At 43.1% G+C, this 20882-nt stretch overlaps 1 protein-coding gene across 3 annotated transcripts in view; it reads left to right on the top strand.

Annotated features, from left to right (window-relative positions):
- EPHA5 (EPH receptor A5) overlaps window positions 1-20882 on the top strand; it is a 155732-nt gene that overhangs the window by 119155 nt on the left and 15695 nt on the right. For all 3 annotated transcript variants that reach the window (XM_027902852.1, XM_027902851.1, XM_027902850.1), the window contains 7 exons: window positions 697-762; window positions 7344-7411; window positions 8822-8947; window positions 9966-10151; window positions 14428-14489; window positions 15277-15486; window positions 17301-17450. In XM_027902852.1, the coding sequence (XP_027758653.1) occupies window positions 697-762; window positions 7344-7411; window positions 8822-8947; window positions 9966-10151; window positions 14428-14489; window positions 15277-15486; window positions 17301-17450 (868 nt within the window). The remainder of the gene's footprint in view (window positions 1-696; window positions 763-7343; window positions 7412-8821; window positions 8948-9965; window positions 10152-14427; window positions 14490-15276; window positions 15487-17300; window positions 17451-20882) is intronic.

Genomic DNA, 20882 nt, shown 5'->3' with positions numbered 1-20882 from the left:
ATTGTCTGTGCACATTCTCTGACAAGGATAAAGGGTGCAGTCAGCCTTGGGTTACTGATACCAGGTGAACCCAAAGTCTGATTAGACTAGAGTAATGGCTGAGCAGCCTTCAAAGGCAAGCTGTGGATGCATGTAGTGCCTTTCAGCTCACCATATTTTGAGTTTATTTAGGCTGAATGCTCTCACATGGCTCACGAGGTCCTGCTTCTGCAGATACCTAACATGGGTGCAAAGCTTCACTGATAAAAGGAGGTGCAGAAAGGGCTCTGTGAGTTGAGTACATGCATAAGGGTCTGCAAAAGCAGGGTTTGTATTCATCCAGTGCTTTTCTTTTTTCAGTGGAGATTGTAATTGTACCACATGCATGCTTGTGGAAAAAAGTCACTTTGCCTGCTTCAAGGCAGGTGCTTAAGTTTAAGCACATGGGTGGCCCCAATAATCCTAACGGTGGTACTCAAGTACAAGGAAGCACATGGTTAACTGCTTTACAGGACCAGGATTTATACACTCTCCCCAAGGCATTTTTCCACAATGATAGCAACGTGCTGTGAAAATCTTGCAGCCCAGGGTGTTGAGGTCCAAATAATAGTTGCAATAAGAAGGAAGAAGTGCGTATAAAAATGTTGGGAATGTATTTGCACCTTGCCAGGACAGTGGGATTATTCCTTATCCTGGGCCTTTTTGTTTGCTTTTCAGTTGCTGCGATCATGGCTGTGGGTGGGCTTCTTCTCTTCGTGCTGTTGCCTATCCGAGCCTAACATGGTCAGTGTTCCCACCTGTGCTGGCTCCTACTTCGTGTCCTCCATCCATGTTTTCTGTGCGCAGTCTGCCTCTCCCTTCTTTTCTTGTACTGGTCTGGAAATCACTTTCTCATCTGATCTCTGTACCAAGCTTGTCTATCTCAACAACTGGAAATAGCGTGACCCGAAGCAGACTGTGTCTCCAGCAAGAGCAAGGGTCCAAGGGGAAAAAAAGTCGATATGTTATGACATGATCAACCCAGACACCTCATCAGGTGTCTAATAAAACATCACGTATGCTGGACACTCATCAGGTTCTGCTTCTTGTCATCAAAAGGGGACGGGGGAGGTAATTTGCCCCCAGAGAGGAGGCAGGGGGTAGGCGGGAGTGGAAAGGTATTTGGTGGCATGTAACGTGCATGTCAGTGGAATGAACTGTATGTCATTGACATACATGTCAATGTATGGCATACGCAGCGATGACATGATGCTGTTTGCCAGCGATATTCTCCAGCAGTGTTGGACATATCTCTGCGGGCATCAAGAAGTCCGTGTTCGTACTGCATGCTGTCCTGTTCTTGCCACCATCTGGGCTACCTCACCAGTTTCTACTCTCTTGTATTCTCCCCTCTTTTCTAACTAATCAAAGGAGAGCTGATTTTAATTTCTGTTGATTTATCTGGACGCAAGCTGAGTTGCTTCCCAAAGGGAATGTGTTTTAGGCCCCTGAATCGACTGTAATCTGTGCAGAAATCTTCCCAAATTTCCTAGGAGACTCAAGAAATCACCATCCCCATCAAGTAGCTGCTTGAGATCGTAGAAGGTCTGAGACATCCCACATGCATTGTTAAATTGGGATGGTTTTTCAGCACAGCTGGTGAGAGATCTGAAACTCTTCCACTGTGTTTTCTGGGGGATGCTGAGGCTTTGCATGGTGGTAACTGAGTCATGGTGCAGTCCCTGCTGTAGGGTACAGCAGTCTCTGAGGTGGACCATTTTTGGGTCCTCTAGTGCTGTGTTTTTACTTTGACTGAGATCTGAACCATTGGCATTCATGTGAATGCCAATCACAAAGGCCCTAAAACTGAAGGGGGTTTAGTGTTTTTTTTTTTCCCTGATGGAGCATTTTTCAATTGGTTTTTGTGACTTTTCAGTTGATGCTCAGCTCAAAGTGTGTGCCTGCAAAATGTTGTTCTGGTATGTGAACCACCATTTTGGCAGTAATTGCGCTGAAAGAAAACCTCCTGGTGCTTCTGTTGTCTGTCATGCCTGTGCCATCAGTGCACAAGTCATCCCTCACTGCAAGTCATGCTTCAAATATCCTCAGCCAGGCCCCCAACCAAAGTGTGACAGCAATGGAAAATACTTCTCAGAGGAGACCAGGAGTGCACTGGATGGCTATGAAGAAGACAGACACATAAAGAAAACTTGGCTGACCTGGAAAACACCCTCTGCAGGTTTCCTCCTAAGCAGCAGAGACTAATGTAGCAACAAGCTGGGAGGGGGAAATGGGAAAAGTTACTTCAAGGCACACATGCCATTGGCTGTGCTATGGGAAGGCACGGCAACCTCTTTAGAGAGATTTATGGAGATCACTTCAGAGGGAGCTTCCTGCAATGGTATCTTGTTTAAATTATTTTTAATTGTTCTACCAGTGGTTTAGGAAAGCAGGGAGTCATTCACTGGAAAGGCAGGGAAGGACTAAAGGCTAAAAATACCTCTGCTGGATTTGTGAAACTTCCTTTGTAAGGCATCCAAGTTAATCAGAGGTCAAAGACAGGGTCACACTGTGTAGAGGTGGACAACAGTGCTGGGAAAGCAGCTAAGAAGATTCTGAGCCTGCAGCCCTTAGGAAGGGATCTGCTCTGGTTCCTCTCAGGCCAGCCACCTAGTGTATCTTTGCACTGAGCCAAAGTTACTTAACTTGTCATCACCAGACCTTTTACTGCTCTTCTGATCTCGTGCAAGAGAAGAGTGAATAGAAAAATGGGAAGTAACTTCCAGTACAAAAGCTGTTAGTTTTACACCAATCCCTTGAGTATTCCTTGTTTTTATGATACTGAATTTATTCTAGGATTTAAGCAGTACTGGCAAATGCTGAACATGGACCAACATCATGAGTGGTATGCTTTTCTTCTGGCTCGAAATATCAGTATTGTTTATCAAAGATAAAACTATTTACTGAAAAGGTATTGTCTCCACACATGAGCTGAGGCGACAGGATCTTGGCCAGATGGACGGATCCATGTTTGTTTGTTCCTCTGCATGGAACATAGTCCTGCCCTGCAACACGTATGCAGCTTTGTTGATTTAATATCTTGGAACAAATAGTCTGAAATGAGGACCAGCCTCTCGTAAAATGACAATCTTGCAGTCCTCGCAAACCTCCTGCGAAGTCACAGCTTGAGATGGGTTGGATGCATTCCTCAAAGCTGATTTTTTGAAAAGGTGTACTTCTTACTGAAGGTCTCACCCCTGGAAAGCAAGTCTGTGTTTCAGAGAAGCACACGTACTTTGTTTATCTTATATTTAAGAGATTAAATACATGTATAAATCTCTGCTGGTGGGATAGGAGATTGCATGCTTCTTTCAGGGCACAACCTGTTCGATTGGACTGACTGCATCTAGCAAGGTGAAGTCCCTTTCCTCATTGGGAATGTCTAAATGCTGTTCCCACCTACATTTCCAGTAATGCCTAGGCTGTGTGCTGAGATGCTTTGGTCTATGCCAGTAAAAAAAGTATGTAAAGATTCTTCCACATCACCACCTAGGGGTTGGATGTCCAAGGTCCACATTCACAGTCCCCTGACTGTGTGTTGCCTGGTTTGTGACCAGAGCGGTGGCCCCAGCTAGGGAGATGAAAACTCCTTCCCTTGGGCATTCTGTGGTTTTCAGGGAGATGCCTCGAGTGCTGGAGGGGTCACACACAACCCAGCAAGGGCACCCTGAAGCACAGGGCAGACACATTCCAGACAGAGCAAATATCTTCCTACCTCACTTCTTGGAGGATTTTTCTCCATGAGTTGGCTTCTGCCATGCAAGGTAGTGGGCATTGGTTTCCCAGCTGGATTCTTCATCTTTCTACCTGTCCGTTTTATATTTTATAAACCTATATAAGGATCATTTTACAACTTCACTTTTATAATCTGCTCCATAAATATTTTACAAGCTGCCTGCCAATTTGCAAGTAGTTTTTAAATAAGACATGATGCCTTAAGAATATTTAAGGTCTCACTTTTTTTTTCCCTCTGATACCTTTATTGAAAAACATGGAGCTGTGCAAGGAAGACACCTGCTTTCTAGACAGAGAAACTGGGACAAATCCACAACAGGAGTAAATGAATTGAGATTCAGGTGTGCTGCTGAATTATGTTACCCTTTTGGCTGAGTGTATCCAGCTCAGTGGGAGATGAAATGAGTGTCAGGATATTTATGCTTTTGCTGTGCATGATACGGAAAAGATATAGGAAATCTATGGTATGTACAATGGTAATAAGCTGGAGAATGAGTCTTCCATCGAAGCTTTTGACTTGCAACTTTGCCATTAAATATTAAGAGCAAATGTACATGCAGAAATGGATTATTTCACAAACAACTGGGAGCTTTTTCTTCTCCCAAAATATTTTGCAAAGCCACAATATTTAGATTCTTTGACCTGCCAGTAAGATTCACAAAGCGAATCAGGACTGTTAACCTGATATTGAAGATTTTTACGGAATTTAGTTGGGGGAAAAAGTAATAAAAACTGCTTGTGTTATTTAAAGCACCTGAAGGTCAAGAAGGGAAGAAGTGCAGTTTAGTCAGCATGTACATGGTGTATTTCTCTGGGTAGTTTAAGAAAGTGAGTGTGAGAAGGGATCAAGTGATTGCAACAGGCAGGTTTTGCAGCAAGCTTTATTACTGACACCCAACTGTTGCTTGACAGTCACAGTCTACTAGCTGCCATTTCACTTTGATGTGTCTTGTCAAGGCTTGTTTTAACGATTCTTTGGGTGCCCCAGAGCCTGATTTCTTATGCTAATGTGATGTGTTGCTGTATGTGTTACCCAGCTCAAGAGAAGGGTACAGCTGGAGCCAAGTTGTTTACATTGGCCCTTTGAGTGTGTATCTGGGCAGTAAAACATGGGCTGTTGTGCATCAAGGTGTGCTTGAATCACTGGATGCAAGGGATGGCATGTTCCCCATTTCTTTCTCCTCTGTCTTTATGGTCAAAGAATCGGGAGATGCAGGTCATAAAAAGGATGATGGTAGAAAAGCGTCTTAATAGGTGAAGTACTCCAAACCTGAAGAAGAGATGAGGGCATCTGCTTCAAAAGGCAAAGAGAAGAAATCTTGGATATGTGCACTTGGTAAAAGGATGAATTTAAATACATGCGTATTTTTACAAGGAAAATTGAGTTATGTGCCTTTGTACAGAAAAATAACTTCTACAGAAAATTGATGTCACTTTTGGCAACTTGCAGCAGAAAAAAAAGGGTTCCCCAAACTGGGACTTGATACTGAGACTAATATCTCTAGTTTGTTCAGTTAAAGGGGGAGGTAGTACGATGATGAAGGAGAGGGTTTGTGAACACCAGAATGTGCTTTGAAGTAAGCCTTACTCCCAGGGTCTCCATGTAGACCAAGTGCTTAGGGTTTGAGCTAATTATGCAGGACCCCATCTCAGGAAACAGCACTGCTGCTACAGGGGTAAGGCAATGAGCACAGATGCGCAGATAACTGAGCCGTGTGTCTGGGCACCTCATTGCCGTTCTTGAGGGTTTTGCATTCAAAGTGTGATGGTCTCAGCTTGGTTGCTACTGCTGAAATCGTGCCCTGCATGGATAGCCTGGCTGTTTATCAACTGTGATCTGTTTATCTTCCTGCCTGTGTTCACAGACTACCTGCCAGCTTTCCCCTTGTCTTCTGCACCTTATCTTGATCCACTCCCCTGCGCTTGCACAACCTTTGCAATATCTGTTTTCCCTTCCTCTCCCCATGACACAGGTCTCCCCTTCTCCCCAAGGTAAGCTTCCTCTTCCCTGGAGTAGCCTCAGAAGCTCGTATTGCTTTTCCCCTTCTCAGCCCTCTGGCATCCAGCTCTGCTGGGTCCAGTGCAGTGACAGAGTTTTGTCATGTTCGGGATTTTGATTATAATTGTGATTGTTTCACAAACCCAGTGCCAAAATCCTATAGCCGAAAGGCTGGTGGGCTCCTTGCATCCAGGCAGACAGCAGTTCCCTGTAATAGGACTTCATGCTGAGGGCATGTTTCATGCAGATGCCTATTACTGCCTCCTCCTAATTGCAGTTTTGTTTCTGCTAATCGTATGCTCCTCCTTGCTGTGAGTGATGCTGGAGTGTTCTCATGCCCCTAGCTCAAAAATCACGGGCAATGGAAGAGAAGTCCCCAAGTTTCTCAGCTTTAAATAGCTTCTTAGTAATCTGAGACTTTCTTTGAGGTTGCCAGCTAGCAATCCCACTGCATGCTGACTGGCTTGCAGGTGTCTGCTCCAGTTTTTTCACTCTACCAAGCAGTGTCCCTCAGTTTCATGTCCATGTAGTTTACTGTAAGGATGATCCAGTTCCCATACCCAGTTGTCGTATCGGGTCCTTGGAATGACTGGCATATATATGTGCATCCTGCATATCTGATTGCATATTTTTAAATGTATGTGTGTGTATAGCAATTCTCCTTGTCTATACAGTTGTCCCGGGGCTTCCTATGTGATTGTCTAAGTGAAGCAGATCTCAGAAATGCCACCAAATAAAAAGTGTAATGCCAGTGCAGAGTCATTGCCTAGAAAACCAACAAGAAGAATGAGGGCTGAGCCACGGGAGCTGGGGGAGAGGCAATTCCCATAAGACTGTGGTTGCAATTCTGTGGTAGGATTTAGCAGCATCCTTGCACTGTCCAGTGCTAAGGTGGGAGCAAGATAGGTCAGGGAGGGACTGCATGTCTTCTTCCATCTTTATTCTGCTGGGCAGAGGGTGTTGTATAAATGGCAGAAAGTCAGGAGATGTGCAGGAAATGATGTGCAGAGCCAGAAATACATAGGAGACCCCTGAAGGCAGTAAGGCAACAGGTTTTGGTTTGGTTTAAGCCATTATTTTGCATGTGTATAAGGTGTTAATGTTCACATAAGGCTGTTTTCTAAAGTATGAAAATTTTAAGTTCTTTGCAAATGCCCAGTGGATGAAGGGGAGCATGCAAGACATACAACATAGTACCTGCCAAAGCTCTGCAGTCCAGGAAATATTGTTTCTGCAATTCTTATGTTTCATCCCATTCCCCTTCCATTGTCCTTCCCGTTCTGGCTTTTTTTTTCTTCTTAATTATAGCTGCATTAGATGTAAGTTAGAGTGGAGTTGTTCAGAAGCATCTCTGGGGTTTGGAAACACAAGTCCTGTTGAAAATCCATGGGCCTTGGGCCCTGAATCCCATTAGGAAGATTGCAAGTAGTTTGATGAGCTAAAACTGGGACAGCAGCAATAGAGCCACTAGAGAGGTTGGGTTCATCACTGCTCTGCGTTTTTGTGTTTTGTATGATCTGAAGTGAAGAACGGAGTTCTGCTGTACCAGAGACAAAAACACTCTTCTGTTGTGTTTGGTTTTTTTTAACAGGCGATGTGGCTATAGCAAGGCTAAACAAGATCCAGAAGAAGAAAAGATGCATTTTCATAACGGCCACAGTGAGTAAAGAGAAAACATGTATATATGTGGTTTTGGCTTTCTGTGGTAATAAGAAATAGAACTGAGACATGGTTTTCTGGGAAAAAAAAATGGTTTTGCTGGTAATTCACAAAAGAATCATTTGTTCAGTAGGTCCCCACCTGCCCCTGCTGTAAGCCCCACAGATAACTGAAAATTTGAACAGCCCTTGTATGTGCCGAGCCATTCACGCCTGTACGTTTTCAGCAGATCTTTCTAGTGAGCCATTTTGGTTTGTTCCTCTGTCTTTGCTGTGTGACTCATGGTGCTATTAATTTTGCCTTGTCGGCACGTAACAACTCTACATTTTTGTGGTCTAGATACATCAGTGCAAAATACCTGTTTGAAATTCTTGCTTTACCCCGTCCAGCCGTGAGGATCAAGCCCGCTGCTACTCTTTTCCTTGGATGCCTCTGTAGAGGTGTGAGGACTAACACCTGCTTCTTGCTCCTAGGAAGCTTTCAAAAATGCTGTGTTAATGTCTTTGTACGCAAAAACCGTCTGCAGTAATGCTAGAAAGTAAATCTCATGGTTACTATCAGTCCTTCTGCTCATCCAGTAGCATTTGAAGAGCCTTCCTTCATCGAGTGCTGTGGGATCTGAGGACAGGTAACAGTGAGGTGCCTTTTGGGGTGGAAAAGGCAAACGCATCTTGAGTGAAAGTCAAATTTCCATTAGTGCTATGTAATGAAGGCAGCAGGAAGCAAATCAATTAAGAGCCACAGTGTAATGTAGCTGTCTCGTTAGACTGATGAGCAATTCTTATTGTGAGTAGCCTTAATGATTGTCAAAACAAACTTATAATATGGATAATGAAAATACTTTTTCCCCTCTCAAATCCCGTAGAAAAGGCCTGCTATCGATTATATTTATACTGGTACAACCCACAGGCTTTGTACTGCAAATATGCAGTGCATTTAAATCTCAGTAACGCCATCTGAAATAATGTGGCTGATTGATTAACTAATATGTGACTGGTAGGGAATAATTTGTTTCAGCTCTCCATCAACGCCTATCTACCCAGCTTGCTTCACAAGTTGCTCCTGTAACATTTTGGTTTTTGCACTGTTCCTCCTGGTGTACTCTCTCCAGTTCCAGAAAGGGATTCTCTTTGCACCAGACCCCCGAGCAACCCATTATGCAGAACCAAAAGGGACTTTTAGCTGTACAGCATTCCAGCAGAGCACTATGATGTACTTTCCTAAATACACTGAAGTTGCACGTGTGTCACATATAAACTAAATATCATTTTCCAAGAATAGTATTAATTTTCACCATAGAAATAGACTTTCTTGCTGCTGTGTTTTCCATCAAAGCAGAGTTCAAGGAGTGTGTAATGACCATCTTCCATATTGTCATGTGCCTTTAATGTTTTAAATTTGTGTCTGCAGTTAAGCTGCCTGGAGTAAGGACCTACATTGATCCCCACACCTATGAGGACCCTAATCAAGCTGTCCACGAGTTTGCAAAGGAAATTGAAGCATCATGCATAACTATTGAAAGAGTTATCGGAGCTGGTATGGAAAAGCATTTCATGACCCTTAGCAATGTGAAGGGTTGGCTTTCTTATCATAAAAGATCTGGGAAGAGCCAATAAATATTTGAACTGTTAGTTACCCTTGAAGTGATGGAGAGAATGTTCCAACTGAAGTTTGGGACAACCCTCTCTTTGTCTGCAGTTTTGAAATTCAGTAACTGAACTGAAAGTTTCCGAAAATGATCACATTTGGACCAAGCTGAGTTATTTCAGTGGATGCTAAGAGAAATGAGTCACTTAATTTTCACATTCTTTTTACCATTTTAACCTTTCTCACCTCCCTCATTAAGGTCAGTCTTGAAGTAAAAATTAAGAAGTCATCTGGGAGATTAAAAAAGTAGAAACCGAAGTCCAAAACTTTAAACTTCCTTGGTTAAAAGAAGAAATTCCATTTTCCTTCCAGTTAAGCTGTTTTGTTTAGACTTGCATCCAACTTTAGGAGTATTTTCAATTACCTAAAATTATAGGGTTTGGGGTAATTTACTGTTCACCAGAAAAAAATATACATTTGGGTTACTTCTTTAAAAAGTAGTCATAAAATTGTAAAGAGCTAATACTCTATGAAAATAAATGATACTGTGAAAGGCTAACAGCATTCCATATATGTAACTTACCAAAGCAAGGTTAAGAAGCAAGTGGTTTGTGTTTTACACCTATCCATACAGGACCATGGTATAGGATGCGACAGGACTTTTTCATCTAGTAGACAAAAGTATGAAATAAAAAGAAAAAAAAAAAACAACAGTGGAATATAAAGCATAACTCTTTATGTAAAGGAAAAATACATTTTTATTCCTGGTTTTCTTGTGCTTATGAATTACTTGGCTTCTGGTACACCAGCTATTTGATACGGTGATACTGTGATGTTCAGCAATCCACTTCCATGAGTGCAGGACAGGTCTGCATGCTTTTGATCAGCTGAGGTTGAGCTACATCCTGTAGACACATTGTGTCGTGTATTCCCTGGACATGCTGTGATCCCTGATTTTTCTCTTAAGGTGAATTTGGGGAAGTCTGCAGTGGGCGGCTGAAGCTGCAGGGAAAGCGTGAATTTCCAGTGGCTATCAAAACCCTGAAGGTGGGCTACACAGAGAAACAGAGGAGAGATTTCTTGGGAGAAGCAAGCATCATGGGGCAGTTTGACCACCCCAACATCATCCACCTGGAAGGTGTCGTCACAAAAAGTAGGTACAACTTGCTCTGGAGTGCTCTTCTTGAACTCTGGCTGATGGGAGAGTTGGTCAGGGGAGGAAGACTGAAGTTACTCACTTTTTGACTGCACCTTTCTTAATTCCTCAAATAAAAATGAACTCCCTTGCCTGAAGTGTCACACTTGATAGGTCCAGCCAGAAACAGGTTCGCCAACACAGTAAAGGGGGTTTATACCCAAAGAATTTTAGTGTTCATCTAGCTACAGTGGATAGATAATGGCTAAAATGATAAAAAACTGTAACTGCCCCTGCAGACTTTGCCTCACTTAGGCATAACATGCATGGGTTAGGAGAAAACCCCTCTTTGAAGGCCCAAAATCAAATTACACAGAAATAGGAAGTGTTTTTGGCCAGTCTCATGCAGTGTGTAGATGATAGAGATGGCAATAAGCCTGGGATGTCTGGATGCCAGTGGAGTGTGCTGCCTGATTCCTGCCTTGCAAGTAGTTCAGCAGTACATACCACCTGTAAAATGCAAGATCATTTTTAACGTAGCAACACCAAGCCAACCACGAAGTTTTCCAAGCAGGCTTGCCTCTTAAACCTGCCTTTTTTTGTTCACTTTTGAAACCACATGATCCCCAGGGTGAGCAAAGATGTGCTAGGAAGTAGGAAGTGATTTCCCAGGCAGGGAAATGAGGAAGATTTTGCTACCAAGAGTGTGGGAGAGTGGGGAACTCATCCCACAAACCCTGATGATTTCCAGCGATGATGTTTTGAGGCACCACTGAAGCAAAGCCCACAGAAGGGTAATACTGAGTCTAGTGATCACTCATATGGATGTGAGCAAGAACAGAAGGTTTCCAGAAACAAGGAAGAAGAGCGGGATTGTAGCTGAAAATGACAGGACTGTATAAAACCACAGTTAAAACCACAGTTAAATCAAGGTCCCCCTGGGATCCGCTACTGATGCCCCTGTTAATAGTTGCCCATGATGTTGGCATATAGATTATGAGTGGGGTTGAGGACTTGAGGAAAATGTGAAATGTCTGATGAAACATCACAGCACAAGAGTTACTGAGATCTGACTTCTCGGTTAGCAAAACTTTCCATAACTTTCCCTGCCCAGTTCTTCTCCAAATTACTGCAGGGAAAGGGACAGCCTATCCAAATGTGCCCAGTCAAAGCCTGGTGTTGGTGCTGTGCTGAGGCTGTGGAAAATGTGCAGAGGTGTTGTTACTCATTCATTTTAAAGTCTTGGAGAATCTACATTTTTTGCATCAAGGATTATTTTGTTGAAAAGAGCTACTACTTTATTTTAAGATGTCCCTTAAGTGAAGAAGAACCAGCCTCACAAGCGTGAATGGCTGTCTCCCCTCTTGTCTTCATGTTTGGCAACATCAGAGCTTAGCTACTACTGTTCAAGTGGCGGTGTTTGGTGCCATATGGCTGCTGTTGGTACTATTTGTCATTCCTCAGAGGAAACGTCTCCAACATTAGTTCTTTTTCGGAGCTACAGTAGGCAAGGTATAGAGATGCTAGCTGTTTGCCCTGTTCACATCCTTATAACCTACAGAAAATCAGTCCTCTGTTGCAATCAGCAACCTTTTCTTACATTTTTTCCTTGAAATTGCATTTCCTAAAACTTTTAAGACAAGAAAAAAAGTAAACAAAATAGACTTCTCCCAGAAATTGAATAAATATCAAAATCTCTCAGGGACACGTTTTGTAACACTCAATACATAAAAGCTGCAATTTCTAGCCCTGCAGGGATGTAGAATATTGGGCAGGAAGAGAGTGATGATTATACATCTATGAAAGCTGCTACTGGCATGGGCTTAAGTCTTTCAGGCTGCTGGGACATCAGGGGATGGATGGGAATCCCACTTTCAGAGAGAATGTGCCTCCCTAGCAAACTGTCTTTTATATAAAGTGGGTGTCTGCTCCAAAGACTGTGGAAACAACAGGAGCTCTGCTTCTGAATTGGACTTGGAGCAACTGGAGTTTGAATGCAGGGTGGATACATGCATCCTGAGCTTCTCATTAGCTCAGTACATGCTAGTTTACTCAACTCACAATTTCTTCCAGCAGCTTCATAGCTTTTTTTTTTTTCTTTTACATGGACTAAAACAACCTTTATGAATCACAAACTGTGTTGCTTTCCTAAAGTATTTTTTAACTTCTTTTTCTCTTCAGTGTTTCATTCATTGGCCTATTGTAGATTCAGATCTTGGGTAAAATGTCTTTGCTGCATCATGATTTATTTTGGAAGTAAATTAGGTTAAATTGAATTAGGCCATTTTTAATTCTGAAAGATAATACCATGCAGGGGCTTCACACCATTTAACTAATATAGTTCAAATGCACGCCTTAGTTAATTTGGATTAACCATCTTCACTGTCCCCTTGCAGACAAGCCCTTAGCTATTTCTGCTCTACAAAGGTAGTGACAGTCCCATTTCCATTTGCGTGCCATTTGATTGTGCTGATGGTGTGCACATTACTTTAGTACATTGATATGAGTGTCATCCACATATATTTTATGGCCACGTAATGCCAGCGGGAGGGAGCCCTGCTGACACAGGGAGTCAGCCCAGTCCTTTAGAAGGGCCAGTGTTTACTTTTAATTTACTTCGTTGAAAGCTATCTATTTGCGTCTTCATTTCCACTCTCTTGGATATGGGGTTAATTTATTCCATGATTACTGTCAATGTGCAGCAGTCAGATAATGAAACACAAGTGCCAGAAATCTTTTTTTCTTTTCTCTGATGGCAGCCAAAGGCAGGAGTCTGGAGGAGGTCCCCCAGGGTGGTGGTGTAATGAGACACCATTCTCACTGCCTTGAAGTGTCAGAGATAAGGGACACGATGCTACAGACAGGTGTTTAGTGTTTAAAAACAAACAAACGAAAAATTAAATTCGAGACATACCTGGGATTTTTGTTCCCTGCATATCCATTGACATGTTTGCCAACCAATAGCAGTGACGCCCTCCCACGTGTAGCCCATGTTGTGCATAGACAGATGTCTGTCATCCTTGAGGATGAGGCCCGTTATTTTATTTGGGACTCAATATTTTTTATGGTCCCAAGGTGCATTTCTCATATCAAAAGTAATACTTTTGGCAAGTTTCAAGCTCAGGCAATAGCTGTGATAGTAACTTAAAAGAATTGAAGCAGCGCAGGTCCCTCATGCTGTGAAGGTAGTGTTTGCACAGCAATGAGTATTTTGATGGACAAGTTCAAAATTACCTCTGTTGTGTAGATAATTAAGCAGTAAATTAGGTAAAAAAGGTAATGGGAAAGTGGGAAAATTAAGATCCAACTAAATGGTAGAACATGCACCGATTTTTAGTATTTACCTTCCTGTGCATGTTGTGACACGTAGCAACTCTTGTTGCTCATTTCTATGAAAGACATTTATAATGCACTTTACAAATAATTGGCAGCTCCTCTTTTGTCTGTGCTTCTTGCTAGCTAATGGAAATTGATTTAAATAAAAAATAATTTACATGTTCTTATAAGATTTCATTGAATTTACAAGGAATGGAGCACACCACATTAATTATTGCTATGCCATTGTGGCAAGCTAGCGAGAAATTAGATATAAAAACTATATATAATTACCATTAAAATGACTCGGGCATGAAAATTAATCAAACAGATTTGGAAAAACATTATTATTCCTGTCAACAATAGGAGACCAGATCTTTTGTTAAGAAGTTTGATTTCCACTTGCACTCATTCCATACTTATATAGCTTTTGTTCTGCTGTGTAAATATTCCTTTTCTTACTTCCAGTTGTGTTTACAAGGGTAGTACACGGGATTACTTGAATTAGAAGGGATCTAATCCCATCCTTTCCTGGTCTTGGTTTTGGTGGCTACCAAGCTCAAGCTTCAGATCATCCTGGTTGTTCCTGTTGGGCTCCCGTTGTTACTTCATGTTAAAGCTGTAGGGAAGAGTCCAAAGAGGTCGCTGCAAGTTTTCAGCTTGTTGGTGGAGCTGAGAAGAGGGTTGCCTGGGTTCAGTTTGCAACCTCTTCCTCAATCATCATCTAAACACTCTAGGGCTTGGTACCTCTAATAATATGGGATTACTTTTTCATCCCCTCCTCCTCAATTCCCCTACTTCTATATATATTCTGGGAAAAAACATTTGTCATCCTGCTGGGACAGCAGTGTCTTGGTGTATATTTACTGTTGCATGGCTGTATATTCACATGCACATGCACTATGAAAAGACTTTTGTATTTTCATGTTTTTAAATAAATTGCTTACAACCTTGTGCACTTTTTTTTTTTTTTTTCCAGGCAAACCAGTAATGATAGTGACTGAATACATGGAGAATGGTTCTCTGGATACATTTTTAAAGGTAATCCTTTTTCCAGGGGTACCTTGGTTAAGGTTTAGGTTCTTTGCAGATGGTTAATATCAGTGAAAATGTTTACTGGGTATTGGTGCTGTCTAAGGAGGAGTAACTCAGTCGTCTGTTTGATTTACATGAACACAGCACTGTGAAGGACCTGGTGCATGCATTGATAGAAACAGACAAGAATAAATTGGAGGATATTGTGTTTATTTTAGAAGGCAGTTGCCTGCATGGAAATGATTAACTTATCCTGCAAAATTTGATGTGTTTCAAGAGCACATCCACACTGCATCATGGCAAACTTGACAGAGTTTTTCTATGAAACATAAGAGCTAAAAAAGGGAGGTTAGGGGAAGTGGTTAGAAATGCGATGTGGCAACATCAGGAAGAGTCCCTACCCCCAACTATTCACATGGAACCTCTACAGGTAGGACTTTGCAATTTGGTACCATTCAGTTGGGCTGGCTGAGAAACAGCCCACACTAGTTCCCTTATACACATAACTACATGTGTTCCCTCCCAGTCACAGTCTCTTTATCAGTCACCAGTGGAAACAGCTCGCTCCTTGATCTCCAGTTAAAAGAACTACATTTCCTTAGCTTTGTCTCTAGAGATCCTAATCTAAACAGTGAAACTTAGAAAAGCTTCGTGGTCAGAGCGTGAAAGTAATGAATTATTAATTTTCCTGGTTTTCTTCCCTGGAGACTTGCCTTTGCATTTTTATTCATGCACACGCAATTCTGAGGGTGCAGAGAGTCTCAACTCATCAAATGTCTCCTTCCTTTTGCAGAAGAATGATGGGCAGTTCACAGTCATTCAGCTGGTTGGGATGCTACGAGGCATTGCATCGGGAATGAAGTACCTGTCTGACATGGGTTATGTACACAGGGATCTGGCCGCCAGGAATATCCTGATCAACAGTAACTTAGTCTGCAAGGTGTCAGACTTTGGCCTCTCCAGAGTCCTAGAAGATGACCCTGAAGCAGCATACACAACCAGGGTGAGTTAGGAGGATACCAAACTAATTGAGATCAAGAAAAACGTATTCCATGCCACATTTTGGTGTTCAGGCTCTCTAGTGAAGAGGTTCCTACAAATCCAGAGCCTGTAAACTGTGCATGAGGGTTTGAGATGATGTTAACAGGTTCTTGTTATCAGATTATTTTTGCAGAAGCCCTAAATTTATAGTAGGGATAGCCAAATAAGGCAGAACTTCATTAATAACTTTTAAGTTCAGGTTAGGTACATGAGTCAAATAGCAGGCTTTGCAAAGTTTCCGTGCTCCCAGCTCTACTCTGGCCTCTTTGGTGAATACCAAAGGGAGGAAATAGCAATTGCTTTGCTCAGGCACCCATGTGGAGATGAAGCCATGGTTTTCAGAATAATATGACCATTTTAAAACGTTGGTGTGTAATGAATGCACATTGCAAATAATGCACATTGCCCTCAGCATAACACTGATTAATTTGAGGGTAATTTCTCCCAGCCTGAGAAGGAGCTTCTCCAACCTCAGTGCTCTGCCTCTATTCATCCTTGGTCAATTGTTTCAGGACATCAGCCCACCTATCCTCATGCAAGGCCACAGCACTGAAGAGATGGGGTGGACAGAACCCATCCTCAGCAGCACAGACTTGGAGAGAGCTTCCAATATTAATGGCAGTGATTGGCACACCTGGACATGTCCTATTAGTGTGTTTTTTCAAGGGTATTGTTTTACGGGTAGTGGGAGCTCTCTTTAGTCACATTGCCAGTTCCCACAGAGATCTGGGAAAGGTCTTTCTGCTCTTGGCAGTCACAGCCCCGCAATGGGACTCAGTGCACAGCTGGACTGGCATTTCCCTGCAGGCTGGAGGGCTCTTGGCCAGCCCTGCTGCGGCTGCAATGTGCTGCCATGTGCTAATTGGCACTGCTGAGAATCTGGCCCCTCACTTAAGGCATGCCCTGATAAGGCTGTGAATAAGTAATTATTGGAAGAAGAGACATTTTAAAAGTTGCTTTGGAAGTGTGTTCCAAACCCTGTTATTTTCCCAATAACAGACACTGTGAGGGGAATTCAGGGAGACCTTGCAATATTTAGCTCAACAGTGAGAGGAAGGGACTTCACAGTAAAATATTTTTTTATATAAATCAAGGGAGACAACTCTTTAAACCCAACAAGAAAAGTATTCCTTAATTCAAAATCCCCTTTTCCTTCTCAGAGCTGAAGTTTGATTTCTAAAATGATAGAAAGGGGAAAAGGAAACAGCAAAGCACATTTGACAGCTGTAGCATCATTTTCAGTCCCAAAGCAGAGGCTAAGCAGGCTGGTCTTTGCACACACAGATTTCTGTGCCTACACAGATCCCTCTGCAGGATCAGGACTGCATTTAAAAAAAAAAAAAAAAAAAAAAAGGCATTACTTCCGCAGCAATTTGCATGAAGCCCTCGTTAGATCAAAGTCTTCCTTGGCTTCAGAGCTGTCTGTTCCTCCCCCGCTCGCTCTCAGAAATGGAGGAACTGTATTCCCTTACCAACCCATGCAACATAATTGAGATGTTGATCCTATACATGTCCCAGCATTCAAACAACATTCAAACAACAAACCTTCAGGACAGCCAATTAGTAGGCAGCCTACAAATGCTTATGGGCTGAGATAATGTGGAAAGGGGCCCCATGCTGTCAAACAGATTTACTTTAAAATTCGATGTCTCTTTCCAGAGAGAAAATAACATCCCTTGGTGCTCTGAGGAGAGCTGTTTCGTCTTCTTTTGCATGTTCTCTGCCCTCCTCTGCAATCTGTTTTTTGTGGTTTTTTTCCATTTCTTTTCCATTTAGGGAGGGAAGATCCCCATCCGATGGACAGCACCTGAAGCAATTGCCTTCCGCAAATTCACATCGGCCAGTGACGTCTGGAGCTATGGCATTGTAATGTGGGAGGTGATGTCCTACGGCGAGAGGCCTTACTGGGAAATGACAAACCAAGATGTAAGCACGTGTGAGAGCTGCTGTGTGATGGGACTTTGAGGGCTTAGCATTCATTCTGCAATCAGAGAGGCAGGATGGGGACAAGATGAGGAGAGCTGCTGTAAAAATGGCTTTGGTCCCCCATGCCAGACAGAAACAATCCTCCTGTTTGATGCTCCTTGTTTTTTGCAGCAACCCAGAACAGGCTGTGCGCAGAGGGAAGTGTGTCTGCACAGAGGCAAGCCTGCTTTCCCCAGCAGACTGCTGGAGCTTCACTAATGTTGTTAGAGCTGGAGCCTGTCCCTCCTCTGCTTAATGACAAAGGCCTGCCAGGGGATAGAAGCTGATAAACTGGCAGTGTTTCAATTGTGTGTTCAAACCCCTGCTGCCACGTAAAGCAGCAACTCAAGAGAGCCATGGTAAGGGCTTTGTTCCCCTGCACAAAAGCTGGGTGATTTGATCTAGTGACAGCAGTCCACAGAACTGCGTCTTGGTTCTTTGTGCATTGCTGATCTCAAGAGAATAGTTTTACTCCTGTTGTGAACGTCTTGTAAGTTTATGCTAACGGAAAGCTCTTATGACTCATTTACACACTACCCTTCAAGTAGTGTCCCCTTGTTCAAGGGTTCCAGTGCCCCCTTGAGCTTCTGATCTCAAGGCCACCCTCTGAAGCATCTCCAAACAGGGAGGTGCCTGGGACACTGTCTCCTGTCTGACTGCAGCTCCAATCCCAGCCTGGCTAAGGATCTCTTGATCCCACTGTAGGGCTACATTCTTCCCTGAGCTCACCATAGAAATCTGTTCTTGTCCAAGGGTAAAAAACATAAGCCTGGGGTTGCCAGATTTTCTAGCCCCCTCCTTCCTCTTTATATCTCTGAGAACCATGACGGTGAAGGTCTTTGAGGATGCCAACAAGCGCATGAGGTCGGGTTCATCATGATGCAAGCGAGGCAGCCCTGCTGCCTGTGGAGATCCTACCGCCAGATGGGTTTTCGCCATGGGTTTCCTCTGGTCACATCACCTGATGTTTTCTCTCTTTTTATTCTTTTTTTAAGCAGCATCCCTATCCCCATGACTTTCTGCCGTATCGCTGGCAGCAAAGGCTCTGGCTGAGCATTCTGTGTCTCCTGCGTTTTCTTTGCGAGCCTTTGCCATCAGTGGATGTTACTACCTGTCATGCTGAGCTGCTGTCTCATCTCACTTTGAGTCTAGGCATGGAAGCGAGTGGTACCTTTGAGTGGTACCTTTGAGACGGTCATGCCACCTGAACACATTGTTTGGCATGACTGCCCCACTGCTTCTGCATTGCTGAAGCTGTCCCATTTGCAGGAAGTTTGGTAAAGCAGTATGTGTCTACACAGGGATTTATCTCAGTCAAATCCAGAGACTTTCTTCCATAGTCTGTACAGAGAATACAACACTTGAGAGCCAAGCTTTTTCACTCACACTGAGCACTGTAACTATCTTTAGTGCTGATGCACTGGCATAGCACAGATGTTGTTCAGTAAATGCCAGTCTAAGATTACAGCTGGTGCAAGTGAAATAATACTCCACGGTCAGGGGAGTCCCTTGTCTGGATCATAACACTATGAGCATCCACACTTTGCGGAACTGTTTCAAAAAACCCAAATGCTTCCATATGCTGTGGGGCATGGGGTGAATTTCACACTTGCCTGGTGTGAAAGCAGAAAGCAGAGGACTGGTAAGATGTTTATATGCATCAGTTCCTGCTCAAGCTTTGCTTGTGTAACCTCTATGTGTTACTTGCCTCTGCCTACGTGCAGGTGGCAAGTACGTGGATGGTGGTGGCCTCAGACCTTAATTCAGGGCTGTGGCGTGTTCCTCCTGCAATTTTTGCCTTCCTCTTTCATCTCCTCTACTTCTTTCCTCCCCTGCTTGTGTTGAGAGAAGAGTTGGTGGTATAAGATGCAGCATTGGCTTTTGTGCACAAGGGTCACATGAATTTTGGACTCTGCTGCACAAGAGTTTCTTGTTGCATGGCCTGTAATTAAAGCACATCATTTGCAAGCAGAGTTGATAATGAGAAAAATTATTCTCACCATGGATTGCTTTAAAGGAGGTGCAGCACAAGAAAGTAGGCAGCGTTGTAACTGCAGGCAAAGGCTACAAAGCACATTTTAAAGTCATACTGTTCTCTGGATGGCCCTCTAAAAATATGCTTTGGCTTGACCACAGATAAAGCTTTGATACAGGAATTGTTAAAAGGAATTTTGTGGCCCGTGTTGTGCGGGTTGCTAAGATAAATGATCACAGCTTTTTAGTATTCAGACTGGTGGATTTATGAAACAGAGCTAAAAGTGTTGCTTTGGTTTACTGGAATAGACTCTCCCAAATCATCCTCTCACAAACATCCCCATCCATAAGTGCGTAATGCTTGCCCAGAAGAGGGAGAGGGACAAAAATGCCTCCTTAGGTACAAATTTTAGCTCCTCAAGTCCTACAAAGCAGTACACACCAATGAATGGAACATCAAATGTGCCGTTTTCTCATTTTCTAAGCATTGTAGTGACTACAAGTGACTTGGTCTTTTTAGTTTCATTTTTTTGCTCGTCTTATTGCTAGAACCCAGAGGGTACCTTCAGATGCAAGAGGGTATTTCAGTGTCCTAGCTCCTGGCAGTATTTTGATACCATTTACATTGTATCACCAGGATCAGCGACATCCTGTAAATTGAGTTAACGCTATTGATTGTGATGTTACTGCCAGGAATATCAAACGTGCATAACCCCACTGCAGATGTAGTTCAGATATTCTGAGCTGGTGCCAGATGGTCTGCTCCCCGTCTTGCTACTATTTTCTTTCTGCTACAGCTGGAGGGGGGATCCATTATTGTTATAAATACACACATGGACACAGCAAATAACATTCTCATGGCTGTGCCACACTAAGGCTTTTTATGTAGGGCAGCTGCAAATTTGGAATGAGGGACCAGCTGAAAAGCATGATGTGAAGAACAGGCAGTGCAGATACCATACTGTGGTGGGGCTGGGTTTTGATGCTGGGAGCAACAGCCAGGCCTTAGAAGAGATTGTCTTACAAGTGCAGGTTGGGTGGAGAGCAGTGCAACTGCTCCACCGAGAGATGAAATCTTAGGTGGGTGCACAAGGACTGCATATATTGTGGCCAAGATCTTCAGATGTGCTTGCTACCCTTGAAAGAGATCATTAAGCCTCGCCTAACTGCCTCTCTACTACATACACCCTTACGGAGTTTGAGGTTCCCGCAACTGCTGCTCAGCCAGTCTGGCTCATTCCTAGGACTCTACCACTTAACAAAAAGCTCTGTGTGGTGGGGAACAATTTGAAAGCAATTCATGCGGTCCTGAATTTTGGAACCTTCTGAAATGCAATGCCAGCCTGATGCAGCTCTTCCTGTACTGCTCATCTAGGTCACAAAAACAACTTTCATGCTAACCCCATAGCTTCTTTTTAA

This window comes from Empidonax traillii, unplaced genomic scaffold (genome assembly GCF_003031625.1).
Source record: "Empidonax traillii isolate 1590-97213 ecotype Southwest subspecies unplaced genomic scaffold, ASM303162v1 scaffold916:size242360, whole genome shotgun sequence".
NCBI lineage: Eukaryota > Metazoa > Chordata > Aves > Passeriformes > Tyrannidae > Empidonax > Empidonax traillii.
This window is presented reverse-complemented; position numbering and strand designations above follow the sequence as displayed.